Consider the following 18,183-nt stretch of genomic DNA (forward strand, 5'->3'; position numbering starts at 1 on the left):
CAAAACAATCTACTCCATTCAATCCAAAACAATCTGCCCCACTCCAATTTGCCCCACTTCAATCAAAAACAATCTGCCCACAATCCAAACTGCCGCACTCCAATTCAAAACAAAACATGATGATTATATTGTTCTAAATATTGCATAGTAACATTGTTTCTTTCTTGTGTAATTTCCAGAATTATGCTTTAACACATAATCGTGCAGAAAATCCCATTCCACCCCACTATAATCCATGTCAATCCAATCCACCCCATCTCACCCCACACCAAGCTACACCACTCAATCCAATCCACTCCAGTCAATCCAATCCACCTCTGACCAATCTAATCCACCACATTCCAATCCAAGCCACTAGCCTTAATCCAATCCACCACACTCTAATCCTCACAATCCACCCCACTCCAGTCTGTCCCACTCCAATCCAAAACAATATGCATGACTCCAATTCAAAACAATCTCTCCACACTAATCCACAACAATCTTCTCCCTCTCATCTACCCCACTCTACTCTGCCCCACTCCAATCTGCCCCACTCCATTCCAAAATAATCTGCCCCACTTCAATCCAAATCAATCTGCCCCACTTCAATCCAAACAATCTGCCCCACTCCAATCAAAACTATTTGCCCCACTCTAATCTGCCCCACTCCAACTCAAAACAATCGGCCTCACTCCCATCTGCCCTACTCCTGTTCAAAACAATCTGTCCCACTCAAATCTGCCCCATTAGAACATGTCCCAGTCCAATCTGCCCCACTCCAATCTGCCCCTACTCCAATCTACCACACTCCAATCCATCCCACTCCAGTTTTTCCCACTCCGATCTGACCACTCCAGTCTTCCCACTCCAATCCCAAACAATCTGCCCAACTCCAATCCAAAACAATCAGCCCCACTCTAATCTAAAATAATCAGCCGACTCCAATTCAAAACAATCTGCCACATTCCAATCCAAAACAGTATTCCCCACTCCAATCTACCCTACTACAAACATAAACAATCTGCCCCACTCCAATTCAAAACAATCTGCCCACACCAATCTGCCCCACTCCAACTTGTCCCACTCCAGTCCATCCCAATCTGCCCCACTCCACTCCCCCACACTCCTATCCACACTACTCCATTCCTTGCCACTCCAATCTGCCAAATCCAAATCAATCTGCCCCACTCCAATACAAATCAGCCCCAGTCCCATAAAAAACAATCAGCCCCACTCCAATACAAAACAATCCGCTCCACCTCAATGCATAACAATCTGCCCCACTCCAATCTACTCTTCTCCAGTTCAAAACATTCTGCCCCTCTCCAATCCAAAACAATCTTTCCCACTCTGGTCCAACCAACTCTAATGCAAAACGTTCTGCACCACTCCAATCTTCCCACTCCAATCAGCTCCATTCAAATTCAAAACAGTCTGTCCCACTCCAATTCAATCCACCTCACCCCCATCTAATTCACCCCACTCCATCCCAATTCACTCCACTCCAAACAAATCCATCGCACACCATTCCAATTCACCCCAAGTCAGCTCAGTCCAATCTACCCTACACCAATCCAATCCACCTCACCCCATTCCAATCTACCCCACATCAATCCAATCCACAACAATCTGCCCACTCCAACCCAAAACAATTTGCCCCACCCTAATCTAAAACAATCAGCCCACTCCAATTCAAAACAATCTGCCACATTCCAATCCAAAACAGTATTCCCCACTCCAATCTACCCTACTACAAACATAAACAATCTGCCCCACTCCAATTCAAAACAATCTGCCCCACACCAATCTGCCCCACTCCAACTTGTCCCACTCCAGTCCATCCCAATCTGCCCCACTCCACTCCTCCACACTCCTATCCACACTAGTCCATTCCTTGCCACTCCAATCTGCCAAATCCAAATCAATCTGCCCCACTCCAATACAAATCAGCCCCAGTCCAATAAAAAACAATCAGCCCCACTCCAATACAAAACAATATTCAGTTCTGCTCCAATTCAAAACAGTCTGCCCCACTGCAATCCAATCCACCTCACCGCAATCTAATCCACCCCACTCCATCGCAATTCACTCCACTCCAATCCACCACAATCCACCACACTCCAATCCATTCCACCCCAATCCAGCCCAGCCCAATCTACCCCACTGCAGTCCAAGCCACCTCCCCAATCCAATTCACCCCACAGCAATCCAATCCACCACAGTCTGCCCACTCCAATTCAAAACAAGCTGCCCCACTGTAATCCAAAACAATCGGCCCCACTCAAATCCAAAACAATCTACCCCACTCCAATCCAAAACAATCTGCCCACTCAAATCCAAAACAGTCTGCCCCACACCAATATGCCCCACTCCAATCAAAAACAATCTGCCCCACTCGGATCTGCCCCACTCAAATTCAAAACAATTTGCCCCACTCAAATTTGTTGCCCCACTCCATTTCAAAACAATCAGCCCCACTCCACCCTGTCCCACTCCAATCCACCCCAATCTGCCACACTCCAATCCACCCCACCCCACCCCAGTCCTTCCCACTCCGATCTGCCCACTCCAGTCTCTCTACTCCAATACTAAACAACCTGCCCCACTCCAATCCAAAACAATCAGCCCCATTCCGAGACAAAATAATCAGCCCCACTTCAATGCAAAACAATCTGCCCCTCTCCAATTTACTCTTCTCTAGTCCAAAACAATCTGCCCACTCCAATCCAAAACAATCTGCCCCATTCCAGTCCACCCCACTGTAATCCAAAACTTTCTACCCCACTCCAATCTGCCCCACTCTAATCTTCCGACTTGATCAGCTCCATTCTAATTCAACAGTCTGCCCCACTCCAATTCAATCCACCCCACCCCAATCTAATTCACCCCACTCCATCCCATTTCACCCCACTTCAATCCAATTCACCCTACACCAATCCAATCAACCCAAATTCAGCCTAGTCCAATCTACCCCAGTCCAATCTACCCCACTCCAATCCAATCCCCCTCACCCCAATCCAATCCACTACAACCTGTGCATTCCAATCAAAAATAATTTGCCCCACTCTAATCCAAAACAATCAGCCCACTCCAATCCAAAACAATCTGTCCCACTCCAATCCAAAACACTCAGCCCTGCTCCAATACGAATCAATGTGCCCCACTCCAATCTGCCCCCTCAGTCCTAAGCAATCTGCACCACTGCAATCTGTCTCACTCCAAGCTGCCCACTCCAATCAACTCTGCTCCAATTCAAAACAGTCTGTCCCAGTCCAATTCAATCCACCTCACCCTAGTCTAATACACCAACTCCATTCCAATTCACCACACTCCAATCCACCACAATCCACCCCACTCTAATTCAATCCACATCAATCTAGCCCAATCCAATCTACTCTGCTACAATCCAATCCACCTCACCCCAGTCCAGTGCACCCCAATCCACCCATGACAATCCAATCCACCACAATCCACACCATTCCATTTCAAAACAATCTGCCCCACTGAAATCTGTCCCACGCCAATTGGACCCACTTCAATGTGCCCTACTCCAATCCAAACCAATCTGCCGTATTCCAGTCCAAAACAATCTGCCCCACTCCAATCTGAAACAATCAGTCCCACTCCAGTCTGCTCCATTCTGATCAAAGCAATCTGCCCCACTCCAACCTTCCTTACTCCAATCAAAAACAATCTGCCCCACTCCTATATGCCTTGCTCCAATCTGCTCCACTCGAATCCAATACAATCTTCCCAATTCCGATCCAAAGCAATCTGCCCCATTCCAACCTTCCTTACTCCAATCCAAAACAATCTGCCGCACTCCTATATGCCTCACTCCAATCTGCCCTACTCCAATCCAATACAATCTGCCCCACTCCAATTTGCCACACTCCAACCCAAAAGAATCTACCTCACTCCAACCTGCCCTACTTCAGTCCAAAACATTCTACCCCACTCCAATCTGCTCACTCCAAATTTAAAACAATCACCCCCACACCAATCTAAAACAACCTGTCCACTCTAATCTGCCCCACTTCAATCCAAAACAATCTGCCCCACTCCAATCCAAAACAATCTGCCCTGCTCTAGTTTGCCCCACTCCAAACTGCCTCACTCCAGTATGCCCCATTCCAATCCACCTCACCACAATCGAGTCCACCATACCCAATCCAAACCACCTCACCTCAATCAAAACCATCTCATCCCAATTCACCCCAATCCATTCCACCTCATCCCAATTCACCCCACTCCATACCAATACTCCCCACTCTAAATCACCACAATCAACCTCACCCCACACCAATAGAACCAACACACCAATCCAATCCAACCCACACCAATCACTTTCAAGCCACGTCTAGCCAAATCCCGCCTATCCCAGTCCAATCCAACCCACCTCACTCCAATCCACCTCACTCCAATTCAATACACCCCACTCAACCCCAATCCACCACACTCCAATCCAAAACAATCCCCCCACTCCAATCTGCCCCACTCCACTCAAAAACTGTAATCCCTACTTCAGAACAATCTACCCCACTGCAAAACAATCTGCACCTCTCCATCATGCCGCACTCCAAGCCAAAACAATCTACTCCACTCCAATCTGCCCCACTCCAAGACAAAATAATCAACCCCACTCTAATCTGCCCCACTCCAGCCTGCATCACGTCAATCCAAAACAAGCTGCCCCAATCAAATCCACTGTAGTCCAATCTACCCCACTATAATCCACCCACCCCACTTCAATCCAAACCACCACAATCCACCCACACAATCCAATCTACCGCACTCAAATCTACCTCACCCCAATCCACTCCACTTCAATCCACCCCATCTATACAACTTCAATACAATCCACTCCACTCCAGTCCAATCCAATCCAATTTATTCCAGTCGAAACCACCCCACACCAATCCAACTCAGTCCAGTCTCATCCACCTCACCCCACTCCAATGCAACACAGCCCACTCCAATCCATCCCAATGGTTCCAATCCAAACCAATCCACTACAATCCAATCCACTACAGTCCAATCCAATCCACTGCAACCCAATCCATTACATTCCAATCCAATGCACCTCAATCTACCCCATCCAACCCAAAACAATCTGCCCCCCTCCAATCTGCCCTACTCCAATCTGCCCCATTCCAAACCAAAAGAATCTGCCCCACTTAATCCAAATTAATTCGCCCCACTCCAATCCAAAATAATCTGCCCACTCCAATCCAGAAGAATCTGCCCCACTCCTAGTCCAAACAAATCCACCCCGCTCCAATCCAAAACAACCGCCCCCCCACTCCAATCCAAAATAATTTGTCCTACTCTAATCCAAAAGCATTTGCCCCACTCCACTCCAATCCAAAAAACAGTCCAAAACAATCTGCCCAATTCCAATTTAAAATAATCTGTTCCACTGCAATCTGGCCCACTGCAATCCAAACCAATCTACCCCACTGCAATTTCCCCCACTGCAATCCAAACCAATCTGCCCCACTCCACACCAGAACAATCTGCCCTCTCCAAACTGCTGCATGCAGTCTAAAACAGCCTGCCCCACTCCAACTCGCCACATTCCAATCCAGTCCTCCTCACCCCTATCCAAACCACCCCACTCCATCCTAGATCACCCCAATCCAATCCAATCTACTCAACTTAAATCCCCCAAAATCAACTCCATACCAATCCACCCCACACCAGCCGCCCCAATCCAATCTACACCACTCAGATCCAATCCACCTAACCCCAAACCACTCCAATCCAATCCACAACTATCCATCCCATTCCAATTCAATCCATTCCACAACAATCCAACACACTCCATTCCAATCCACCCCACTCCAACCCACTCCAGTCCAATCCACCCCACTCCAATCCAATCCAATCCACCATATTCCAATCCAACCCACCTGAGTCAAATCCAACCTATTCCAATTCAATCCAGCCCACTCCCATCCAATCCAACCCATTCCAATTCAACCCAGCCCACTCCTGTCCACTGCAACCCAATCAACCCCACTCCAATCTGTCCACCAACATCACTCCACTCCATCCCACACCAACAAAATCAATCAAATCCACCTTAATCTACCCTATTCCAGCCCAATTCAGGCCATCTTAATCCACTCCACTCCAATCCAATCCACCCCACTCCAAACTACCTTAATCCACCTCACTCCAATCCAATCAAATCCACTTCACTCTACTCCACTCCAATACATCCCACACCAATCCAAATCACCCACTCCAATCCACCCCACTCCACTTCTCTCCAGTCCAATCCACCCCACTTCAATCCAGTCCAACACACTCCAATCAATCCATGCCACTCCAATCCAATCCACCCAATCCAGTCCACCCAGTCCAATCCACCCCACCCCACTTCAGTCAAGTCCACTAAAATTCATCCCACTCAAATCCAGTCTACTCCACTTCAATCCAATCCACCCAATCTAATCCACCCCAATCAAATCCACTGTACTCCAATCCATCCCACTCCACCCCATTAAAAAAAAGTACACCCTACTCCAAGTAAACCACCCCACTCCAGTCCAATTCACCCAACTCCAATCCGGCCCACTCCACTCCAATCCAATCCATCTCAAGTCATTCCAATCCAATCCACATCAATCCAATCCACCCACTCATACCAATCCACCTCACTCCAATCCACTAATCCAATCCGCCCCACACCACTCCTACACCCCAGTCCAACCCACTCCAGTTCAACCCACTCCAGTCAATGCACACCATCTTATCCACCCCACTCAATCTAATTAATCTAACTCCAATCCACCTGACCTCAATGCATTCCACCCCACTCCAATGTACCCCACTCCAGTCCACCCACCCCAATCCATCCCACCCCACAACAATACAACCCACCCCACTCCAGCCTACTCCAATCCAATCAACCCTAATCCAATCCACCCCACCCCACCCCAATCCAATCCAATCCACCCCATTTAAATCCATCCCACTCCAATTCACCCTATCCAATACACCCCACTCCACTACATCCACTCCACTCTAATCCAGTCTACTCTGATCCACCTGACTCTAACCCAATCCAATCCAACCCACTCCAGATCAGTCCACCCCACTCTACTCCAATCCAATCTATCCAGCCTACACCACTCTAATCCAGCCCACTGACACTCCTATCCTATCTAACCCACTCCCATACAGTCCACCCTACTCCAGTCCAATCCACCCCACTCCAGTCCAATCCAATACACTCCTGTCCAGCCCACCCTACCCCACTCCAGTCCACCTCACCCCACTCCACCCCACCCTACCCCACCACAGCCCAAACCACCACACCCCAATCCAATCCAATCCACCCCAGTCCAGTATACTCCAACCCAATTCAATTCACCCACTCCAAACCACTGCACTCCAATCCAGTCCACCCCACCCCAATACAATCTACCCAACCCAGTCATATCATTCCAATTCCATCCAACCACCCCAATCCAATCTAGACCACTTCAATACACCCTATTCTAAACCACCCTAATCCAATACACCTCACTTCATTTTAATCCACCCCACTCCAATCCAATCCACTCCACCCAGTCCAATCCACCCAACTCCTCCCAATACACCCCACTCTATCCTAATCCAATCCACTCCACTTCCTCAATCCACTCCAACTCACTCCACTCTGTTCAACTCCACAACACTGCACTCTGCGACACACTCTGCCACAGAACTATTGACCTCCACTCCTTGCTACTCAACTCTATGATACAATGCTCCAACAAATCCACTCTCTGCCACTCTACTCTCTAACTCCACCCTATGACACTCCAAACCACCACTAAGCGTTTGGCCATGCTTAACAGAGGCCACACTGGTGTACAACATGGCAAAAACACATTGAGAAAGCTGATAACTCTTGTAGATGTGAGACCTATTGGCTTTGCCACTGCTTGTTTCTCGAGCTTTCTTTATTCAAAGGTTGCTAAAATGGTACTCTTTGATTCAAATAAAGACTTAATAGTACTTGTTTTATATATATATATGTATATATATATATATATGGTTATTAGCGTAATTACAAAAATATATAAATGTATCTGACTTACCTACAGTGTCTGCGTATAACTTAACAGTTTCTAAACTCAAAAACCTGCCTTCAAATCAAAGTTTTTTCTCTTATGTACTTGTGAAGTGACAAGATGAATGGATGAATCAATAGTCCTTATTGCATGATTACTTACAAACTTTACATAAATATGAAATGACATTCTAAAATACACAAAGGGAATAAATAAGAGAGAGAAGGAGAGTTTCAAAATACGTGTTCCTCTAGAGTTCTGCTTAAGTTCATAAGACTAATGAGTTAAAAAGTGAACATAAAAAGCAACCAGGTGACAGTACTAAAAGTGCATGAAGAGAAACGTTAGGCGGCAGTTTAGCAAATGGGAGCAGCACTTGGCTCCCTATACTTGTGCAAATCTAGTGTGTTTACTTTACTTGTTACTCGATGCGCTGCGCCCTAGGGGTGAAGGGGTCATGTCCAGCCGGTGGAATGCTATTTCCAGAATCCTGTTCTTCAACAGTGTCTGCACCAAGTAAAATGTATTTGCCAAATTTTTCCAAGTGTGACACAGTTTCCAGAGAAAATAGGTTTTGTGCATCTGCGACAGTGCATATGCGTAGTACAGTGGCGCAAAAAAGGCCTCTGCAGCCCCGGTGGTGTGGGGGGCCCCGAACCCAAAGGGGTCCCCTCAGCACAGTATCCTGGCGAGTATACAGCCTTGTTTGAGCCCTCGGTCCGTTGTTATTTCTGAAGCGGCTGTGTCACCAGAGAAAGTGGCATAATTGCTCTCAGCAATTTGTTGGGGATGTGCCAGTTCTCAAGCTTGTTCTAGAGTTCGTTGCGAATCCCCCATCAAAGGCAGTGGAGTAGTTGATGAAACAAGCAAAAACAGGCAGGCTGTTGTGGGTGGCTGCTTGATAGGCTACGTAGGAGAGGGCCACAATGTTGTCTACCATTGATCTTCCCTCACGGAAGCCGGTCTGATAGAATGGGAGCAGGCCCTCTTCAAAAACCCAGTTGATTAACTCTTCTGATAGGGTGCTAAAATAGTCTTTCCCCTCTATGTCTAATAATGCGATTAACCTGCAGTTTTTGGGATCAGTGTTGTCCCCCTTCTTGAAAATCGTTTAAAGGAGAGAGCCCCGCCATGAATGTGGGACATCTTCATTTGTTTTATATTCTGCATGCAGCGGGCGAGAACTGATGTCCAAAAATGGGGGTCCTCTCTAAAAGAAAAACTGGGCAAGCCACTGAGGCCCAGTGCTCTGTTCTTTAGGATCTTCTTCAATATTTTGAATACAGCCCAGTCATTCACCGATGGATGTCCCGCCTATATGGTTTCTGTGATCCCATCAGCATATGTTGCCATATGCAGAGATGATGAAGATTGTTTTTAACACAGTTTTTATCAGGTTTTTCAGTATACAGAAACGTGACATGGGCTACCTATTTATTCGCTGGAACTGAGTTTCCCCTATTGTCTTGTGATGGTATAGAGTGTTTACGTAGTGCCAGCATTGTTGATGTTTGTTGCCTGTTATTAAGTCAAACAGTTTGATTCATTCGACATCATGGTGTTTTCTTTTGTTAGCCCATACAAGCGCTTTATGTTTTTTTTGTGGCCATTGCTAGCACCTGCCGGGTAGTATTCATTCTAAATTTATTGGTTGCCCGTATAGCTCCCCCTCAGTTAATGGGTGCTAGTTTTGATCTCCTGCATGAATCCAAATGTGTAATTTTCAGGTGTGGGGGTTGTTTTGGCTGTCCCTTAATAGGTAAGAGTGCAAGTAGGGCAGCCAGCTTTCAATGATATCCTGTTTTTGTGGTTCACTGGATCACTGGCCTTTCCATCCATCTAGCCTAGTTGAAGTTTAGGTGGATCATTTTATCCTGCATATCAAGTTGCGATGTTCCTCACCTTTTGTTTCTCCACTTGCAGATAGCCTGTGAGGACTCTTGCCTAGCAAGGACAAATGAACCATCAGAGCAAAATGATCACTCTCTACCCGTTGACATACCTGAAAGTCCAAGAGAGCTCCGCTCAGACCCAGACTCAAGAAGATGTAATCGATTGTGGTCGAGTTGTTAAAATAGTAGGGATGGCTGATAGATGGTAGGATTTTCTTTGATATAGTCTGTGAAGACTCCATTTTATGTCTGAAGAAAGGTTTTGAATCCCTGACTCATTGACAGACACTCCTTAACCTGAGGCAATCCTCACCCAGGCTGTGGATATTGAAGTTACCTAGTAAGATTACCTCTGGTGTTGTATGCCTGCTAATTGTGTGGACAAGATGACGTTTTGTGTTTCCTTGATGACATTTGCATAAGGATGCTAAGCTCCAGTAGGCCTCCAGCCAGGGTAAGACTCAAACAAAAAGGGTTGCTGATGGCCCTTTAATTAAGGCACTGTGTGCAGCCCAGATGAAACAAAAAGAGAACTCGCTTACCCCAAACACAATACTACCATGGACTAAGAGTTAACCCCTATGCTGCCCTCATTCGGTGTCCCTCCTAAGTCTCATCCTCCTCCTGACCAGCAGTGCCTGGTCAAAACCAAAGCTACTAGTCATGGCTCCGACAAACATAGTTTAGAACTAACCACGACTAAGAACTCTGCGGTTGAGAAAATGGCTGAAGGCAGAAGTGCACGTCTCAGTGGGTTAAAAACAATAAAATACAAAATATACTCACCCACTGCATGCATGTGCAGTAGTTCTCCACACCAATCAGAATGTTGCTCTCATGCTGCTGATAATGTTAGCAGAATAAGAACAGTGTCTGGATTGGCTGGAGTCGGCTGCCCTGGCACTTCTGCAGGCACTGGGGACCTGCTCTCCACCAAGTTGAATTTGACAGCTGATTGGAGAGGTTTATACTGCCCATGTCAAGCTGGCCGTTGCCAGATGGGCAGCCAAAGTGACATGCTCACTGTAAGTGGATGGAGTGAGCACCATTCCCCTGCTGCCAGTCAGCAACAGTGGCCCACTCCCAAACACAGCTCCGGCTGGGGAAAAGAAAATGGTAATAAATTCACTTTATTAACATTTTATTTTTCACCTTTTCTGGCACTGGCAGCAGGGGACCCAATGGAGGGGCCACCGCTGGTAACTGGCTTAAACAAGGGTGCACCTCGGGTGCCCCCTGGACCTCAGAGGGCCAGTCTGGAGTCTGGGTACATTTACAACAAAGGCCCATCGTGAACTCTCTCAATGGGAAGATGAAAAACGCAGAAACTGCACAGAAAAAAAACATAGAGCAAGGGAATAGGCTCTCTAGTGCCAGGCATGGGCAGAGACGTTTTAGGGCATGGGCACAGTGAGCTCTGGCCCAGGGCCCCCACTTTTCTAGGTACCCCATCATTAAGCTTTCAGGACAGTCTCAGACAGTGGCATAATGAAAAAACAATGGGCCCCCCTGCACAATATGAAAACGGGCTCCCAGGTCTACAATATTTCATAAATGTTCAAAGACGTTGCGCTGAAAGGGCCCCTCCTTGAAGGACTGGGGTCCATTCTTGGCTCACAGGAGGGAGAAGGGGCAGCGCGGAGGAAGGGGGGCGTTGGAGGGGGTAGCATGACCCAAAAAATAAAAAAATAAAATAAACGTACTTGTTTCGCCGTCCCACCTCCGAACCACTCCTCATCTGCTCATCTGCAGGGACAGACTCAGGCTCCCAGCCTGCCCTGCATCCGATCCTACAGCTGCTTTCATGCTGCTGGCAGCAGAAAGTATGGGTAGGATTGGAGAGAGCACCCTGGCTGGGTGCTCTGAGGCAGAGTGGGAGCCTCTGCCTGCTCTCTCCAATCTGGCACTGCGTTGCCGGGTTGGACAGAGTCTACTGCGCATGTATTTTTGGCCGGCCCGAGACAGCCGGCCAAACATACATGCTCACTGAGGAAGAGTGCTGTGCACTCTCCCTCAATCCCTGTCACGCCCGCAGCCCCGCCCTTTTGCAGTAAAAACATAATAAACATAGTTTATTGTGTTTTTACTGTAAATATTTTCCAGCTGCTGCTGCAGGCGGAGGGCGATGCCCCTCCACCATAGCAGAGGAGCTGCCCCTGCTGGGGTCCCCTTAAAGATTTAGGGACCAACAAAGAGGGTTGTCTATGATGGGACCTTAGTTGCTGAGGGCTTGAATGAGCTGAAAATGGATAATAAATTCAGGTTTGTTTCAAGCACGGGGCCCCAAAGTATGTTTGGTCCGGGCCCCCATACTCTTTAAAATATGTCTGGGCAGGGGGACTTTCCATCCCAACAGCATTGGGAACTGGTTCTGTCATTTAATACATTTCCCATTATATTGTGCTTTTCAACATCAACGATATCAATTTCTTTGGTGTTGTAAAGGCAGTATCACTTTGTGATCAAGTTACATGAAGTCTGTTCGTTTAATGTAATCTGGACAAAGAGCAAATGGCATCCTTTCCACTGTCCTTAGCATGTTGGTAGATTGAAGCTATGCAGATATGTTACAAAGTGGAAGCTATATTTGTGCCAATTGGTGGCAAAGGTATCAAGTACTTAGTCTAATGAGAAAAGTAATTTTTTGTGAGACTGTAAAGCCAATTTTTGTCAAAACACCCAAAACAGTCTGTTTCATAGCCTGGAACCCCTCTTTTCTCCAGTGTGTAGGGGTTTACAGCAAATAACCCCGAGATAAAAAATCTAATTTCTGTCCTGTTATTAGGTAGCATATTTCACAGTCTGCACCAAAACTACCTCTACTGCAACTGCTCAAAATATATATACTTCTCAGGCCTCTTGAAGGTTTAAAGGAATTCCTGTAGTAGGTCTGTAATAATCTTTCGTTTTTCACATCACAGTGAAAGAGAAGGACGTGAAATGGACCTTGAAAACAGAACACTCGTAATTAACTTCATCCTTGTGGGATTCCCCGGTCCTCTGCAAACACAAATTTTCCTCTTCATTTCGTACTTGGTTGTCTACTTCTTCTCTATCACAGCAAATGTTCTGATCATTATTGCTGTCAAGCTCGACCGGCGCCTCCATAAACCAATGTACTTCTTCATCTGCAACTTTTCTGTTCTTGAGATATGGTTCACTTCCACTTTCATACCCAAGATGCTTTCAGACCTAGCAATGCAAGACTGCACCATCCCAGTCAACAGCTGCATTCTGCAGTTCTATATCCTCTTTTTCCTGGCAGGCACCGAGAATTTCCTGCTGGGTGTCATGTCCTATGACCGCCACGTGGCCATCTGCAGCCCTCTACAATATCCTGTAATTATGGACAGGCAGACCTGTATTTTTCTGGCCCTTGGCACATGGATAAGTGGCTGCCTGGCTCCTCTTGCGCCAGCCATTTTGATCTCTCAGTTGCACTTCTGTGGCCCCCAGCAGCTTGATCATTTCTACTGCGACTTTGCTCCTCTTATTAGCCTTTCGTGTACAGATATATTTCCTGTAGAAGTTACTTTCTTTGTAGCTTCATCGTTCATCATCCTGAGTTGCTGTCTTTTCACGTTGGTGTCCTATGTCAACATCATCGCTGCCATCCTGAGGATCTCTTCCAATGTTGGGCGCTGGAAGACTTTCTCCACCTGTGCCTCCCATCTCACAGTAGTGAGTATCTATTATGGGACAGTCATATTTATGTATGTCCGAACGAGAGCTAGGGCCAATTTCCAACATGACAAGTTGGTATCCGTCTTTTACTCTTTTGTTACACCTGTGTTAAACCCCATTATCTACAGCCTGAGAAACAATGAGGTGAAGGCAGCCCTGATGAAGGCAGTGAATAGATTGAAGATAAATGTCTAAAAGTTCCAAACATTGACAAACAAAGCAAGTACTAGAATATGTCAATTTATGGAAATTACCTTTAAAGCCTACAGAAAGAAGGTCGTGACTGTTTATATTAGCTGGAAACCGTGAATTATACTGGAGGAAACCCATCATTCACATCAATAGACAGCTGGTGTCACATGAAGAGAGAGAGTGAGAGCTACATTGAAAGTACTGCAGGGAGCTTAGTCTCCTGTTTGACCAGATGACACAGCGCTAGGGTAAGAACAACTTCCATGGCCCACAGTAGCTAAGACCTTCAAGTCCAAATACATTTTCTTGTGACTCTGAGCTGTGCATGTAAAATATTAAAAAACTCTTGTTTAAAATATACTCAATCCAGCGTTAAACGTCAGACTTGCGTAACCCCATGAAAGATCAGTAAGATGGAGGCATCTTCCACATGCCCTTGGTGTTCTGCTACTGTAGCAGATGCTGGGTTTAACCATGTGGTCTGGGAATGCCTAATAATTAGTGGATTTCGGAGTAAAGTTGTTGCTGATCAATTGACGGTATCCACTGGCAGGACGGGTCCATTCATCCAGAGGGGAAGTCTCTGTGGCTTCTTTACCCAAACCTGCCTGCTACACATGCAGACAGTAATATTATTCCTTACCACCCTCCCTCAAAGACATTCGTGTCCCAAACCACAGTTCTACTCTTCACGTTTAGAAGTACTGCTAGCAACGTCCTGCCACTTATTTGGTGGGTGAAGTGAGCTTTCTGTTGCTAGGCCTCAAACCCACAGGCTTCAACCGTCGCTGCACCGAAAGATCCAGAATTTCAAGGGCCTAGAACATGACTCTCCATTGACGCCCTCTGCAACTCTAGACATATCTCAGTCACCATAACATCAATGGCAAACTATTATAAATTAACATATCCTAATAAATATCATTGTGTAGGAAAACATGGTGACCTCACTCTTAGGGCACATTTACGAGAGCCACAGAAGAATGTTCTATTTACTGCATTCAATAAAATCTGAGATTCAGGGCTCAGATTGTTTGGGGCGCGGTAAACAACGCCTATTGCTACCACGTGCTCTTTAATATGACCGGTCTTCGGGTTTCCTCCCACACAACTGCTTAGGATAGCAGGAACCGAACCAAACTGTCACTGCATTTCAAAAGAAAATGCTTTTAATGTTGCGCTTCTCGACTCGCCCACTTTCCCTGCATTTTCCTCCAACCCTTTAGGTTGGTGTTTTGTGCCTATTAGTGTTGTAGGTACAGTTCTTTCTTTTCAGGTCGCAGCCTACCAGACAGAGCAGCTGCCTGGTTTGCTAAAGACATCTTGGGGACTTTCAGAGAGTTGACCTAGGAATGTATTCTGCTCGTTGATTATCATTGGCTTTGTGGTTTGTAACTCACACTTTCTAGCTTTCTATTTACTAGCCTTATTTACTTTAGGCTTTCCAGGTTCAGTTCATCCATCCCCGTTGCCTAAAGTGTGGCTTCTGTATCCTTTCACAAACTCGCTTTCTGTTAAAAGGCCTTTACATTTTGTTCTTATCCCATCACATTTGCTGTGCATTCAAAGGCTGAGGTTTAATGTCAGTCCCTGTCTTCCAAGAGCGCTTGTTTACTTTTCTCTCTCTGACTTCAAAGTTAGAGGATTTATGTGACAATCTTGCTGAATAGTGGGGGCAGCAAGGAGTATTTTTCTAGAACACAACAAGGTTTAATGAAGTGTGTAACTATTTCAGAATATATCAGATTTATGAACGCACAAATGAAGCAAATTTTTTTGTAAGTTCTGAAGTGTTTTGGAAATAAATACTTTAATATGATCAAAATGAATAATTAAACTAGGTGATGTAATTTCCACACATTTTCGTCTGTGCACTGTATAATTTTATTGTAAAACTGTTTGTCTGTGCAAATGAAATGGTTATTTAAATTGAAAATGTGGAGTCTGTAATGTCATTGTGCTACCACAACAAGAATACTCCACTCTATGCCACTCCACTGTACTCTGCACCACTCCATACTACTACACTCTACTATGCACCACTCCACTTTACACCGCTCCATGCCACTACACTCAGCACCGCTCCCCTCTACGTCAGTGCACTCTACACCTCTTCACGCTACACCTCTCTACTCTACCCTATACCAATCTATTCGATGCCAATGCACACTTCACCACTCTACTCAACACCACTGCACTCTTCGTCACTGCACTCTACACCACTTACATGTAGGCCACATCAATCTACTCTGCACAACTACACTCTACACCACTGTACTCTATGCCACTCTGCAACACTGCACTCTATGCCAATGCACTCTACGCCAATGCACTTTACTCTGCAACACTCAACTCTATGCCCCTGCACTCTACGCACATCCACTGTACACCACTCTAATCTACTCTGCACCACTGCACTCTATGCCACTGCACTCTATACCACTTTACGCTATACCATTACACTATATGCCACTCTATGCAACTGCACTCTACCCTGCACCACTCTACTCGATGCAACTTCCCTCTACTCTGAAACAATCTCCTCTATGCCACTACACTCTATGGCATGCTACTCCACTTTGTGCAACTCCACTCTATGGCACTACACTCTACACCACTTTACTCTTAACCACTGCACTGTAAGCCACTGCACTCTACTCTGCAGCATTGTACTCTATGCCACTGCATTCTACGCCACTCTACTCCACTCTACAGCACTGCACTCTGACACTACAACACTGCACTCTCATCACTGAACTCTCCACCACTTTACTCTGCACTACTCCACTCTATGCCAGTGCAAACAGCGATTCTTTAAGGTATATAGTAATATTTTGTGATCGAATTTCAGTCGCAAAACAGTAATACTTTACCACCCCTTGAGAGGGGTGGTAAGCCATTCACAGATGAAAAAGAGGCACCTTCCCCTTTGAAAATGTTTTTAAAAAAAATCAGAGTAGGCAGTGGTCACTCGAACTGCCTGCTCTTAAAAAATGCAGGTTAAACAGTTCATTTTGTGTTTTTGAAACGCAGCCTGTTTTCCTTTAAGAAGAACAGGTTGCATCTATTAAAATTGCTTTATTTAAAAACAGTAATTGATATTGGGGTCTGCTAACCCCAGCAGGCCGCCATCCTTGTTATGGTTGTCATTTCTAATGGGTAGCAAATTGTGGCCTACCTCATTAATATTTAGGAGGTAACTCAATTTGCGACCCTCTAGGAATCTCTCATTTAAAAGTAAAACTTTTGTGCATCAAGAATAGCCATTGTCACATAGCGATTCAGAAAAAGTAAATATTTGGCAATCGCTATTCTAATCATTCGCACATCTTGCCCTAAGTGAGGTATATCAGTCAGTATATGGCTCAAATATTCAGTTCTCAGGGTCTTCACTTCACAATCAGGCAGTCAGGCTTCCTTTATGAAGAATTCATATAAAAGCATAAGACAAGGACTCCTATGGTTTATACTCCTTTTAGTCCCAGACAAGCTAATAACTGTACTCTAGTTCAGAGGTTCTTAACCTGTGGTCTTGAGTCCCCTTGTTGGAGTGTGACTTTTATAATCTATATTAACGTGAAATGCTTGCAAAATAATGCATAATGAAACGGCATAGAAAACTTGATAGAATAATATTAATATACGCGTTTGAAATGTGCCCACGGGGGGGGTGGCCACCAATTTATACGATGATTAATGAAATTGACTAATGATGAGTTAATAATGTACTAATGTATGATTTTGTATTAGCATTAAGAGTTATATGTTAAGGTTTTGCTAAATTAATCACTAGGCCTTAGTAAGCAAGGGTCTGGGCCTAGCTGGCTGGTCTCATATTAAATGTGTTTTTCTAAAGTGCAATGTGCTGTCTTCTGAAACTGTACTTTTCCAGAAGCTAGAGATGTGCGTGTAACCGTAGTAAATTCTTTCTCATGAGACCCGACTTGCTCAAGGAGACATTCTTGCCGAATGCAACAGTGTAATTCGCAACAGGTGCAAGGTCGCCTGTACTGGGAGAGGACAATGGAACTACTGACTGGAGCGACAAGTGTAACTTTTCTTACCTGACATTCAACCCGTTGAAGATGTCAATCTCAGAAGCCAATAAACTACGTGAGAACTGTATTAAGTGAAAATTCTAGTAAGGTATGTGATGGATCATTGGACAGAGATAACGATGCACCAAATATTGCCCAATTGGAAATTAGAGGCTTGTTCGACAAGTTTGATATAACACCGTGACACAAGGAGAAATCAGCCATTCCTAGCCATCCTCCTCGCCACTTTGATGCTGTACTTGCCCTTACTCTTGAAGAGAATTTGGTGGTCATTACAACACTGGCGGACGGTGTTAAAGCGGCGGTAAA

General features: G+C 45.6%; 1 protein-coding gene across 1 annotated transcript; it reads left to right on the plus strand.

Moving 5' to 3' along the window:
* The first annotated feature begins 12,880 nt into the window (after window positions 1–12,880).
* On the plus strand, window positions 12,881–13,819 carry LOC138301657 (olfactory receptor 6F1-like). The gene has a single exon (XM_069242171.1). The coding sequence runs from the start codon at window positions 12,881–12,883 to the stop codon at window positions 13,817–13,819; it is 939 nt and encodes a 312-aa protein (XP_069098272.1).
* Window positions 13,820–18,183: the final 4,364 nt, after the last annotated feature.

The sequence above is a fragment of the Pleurodeles waltl genome, chromosome 6 (assembly GCF_031143425.1).
Source record: "Pleurodeles waltl isolate 20211129_DDA chromosome 6, aPleWal1.hap1.20221129, whole genome shotgun sequence".
Classification (NCBI taxonomy): domain Eukaryota; kingdom Metazoa; phylum Chordata; class Amphibia; order Caudata; family Salamandridae; genus Pleurodeles; species Pleurodeles waltl.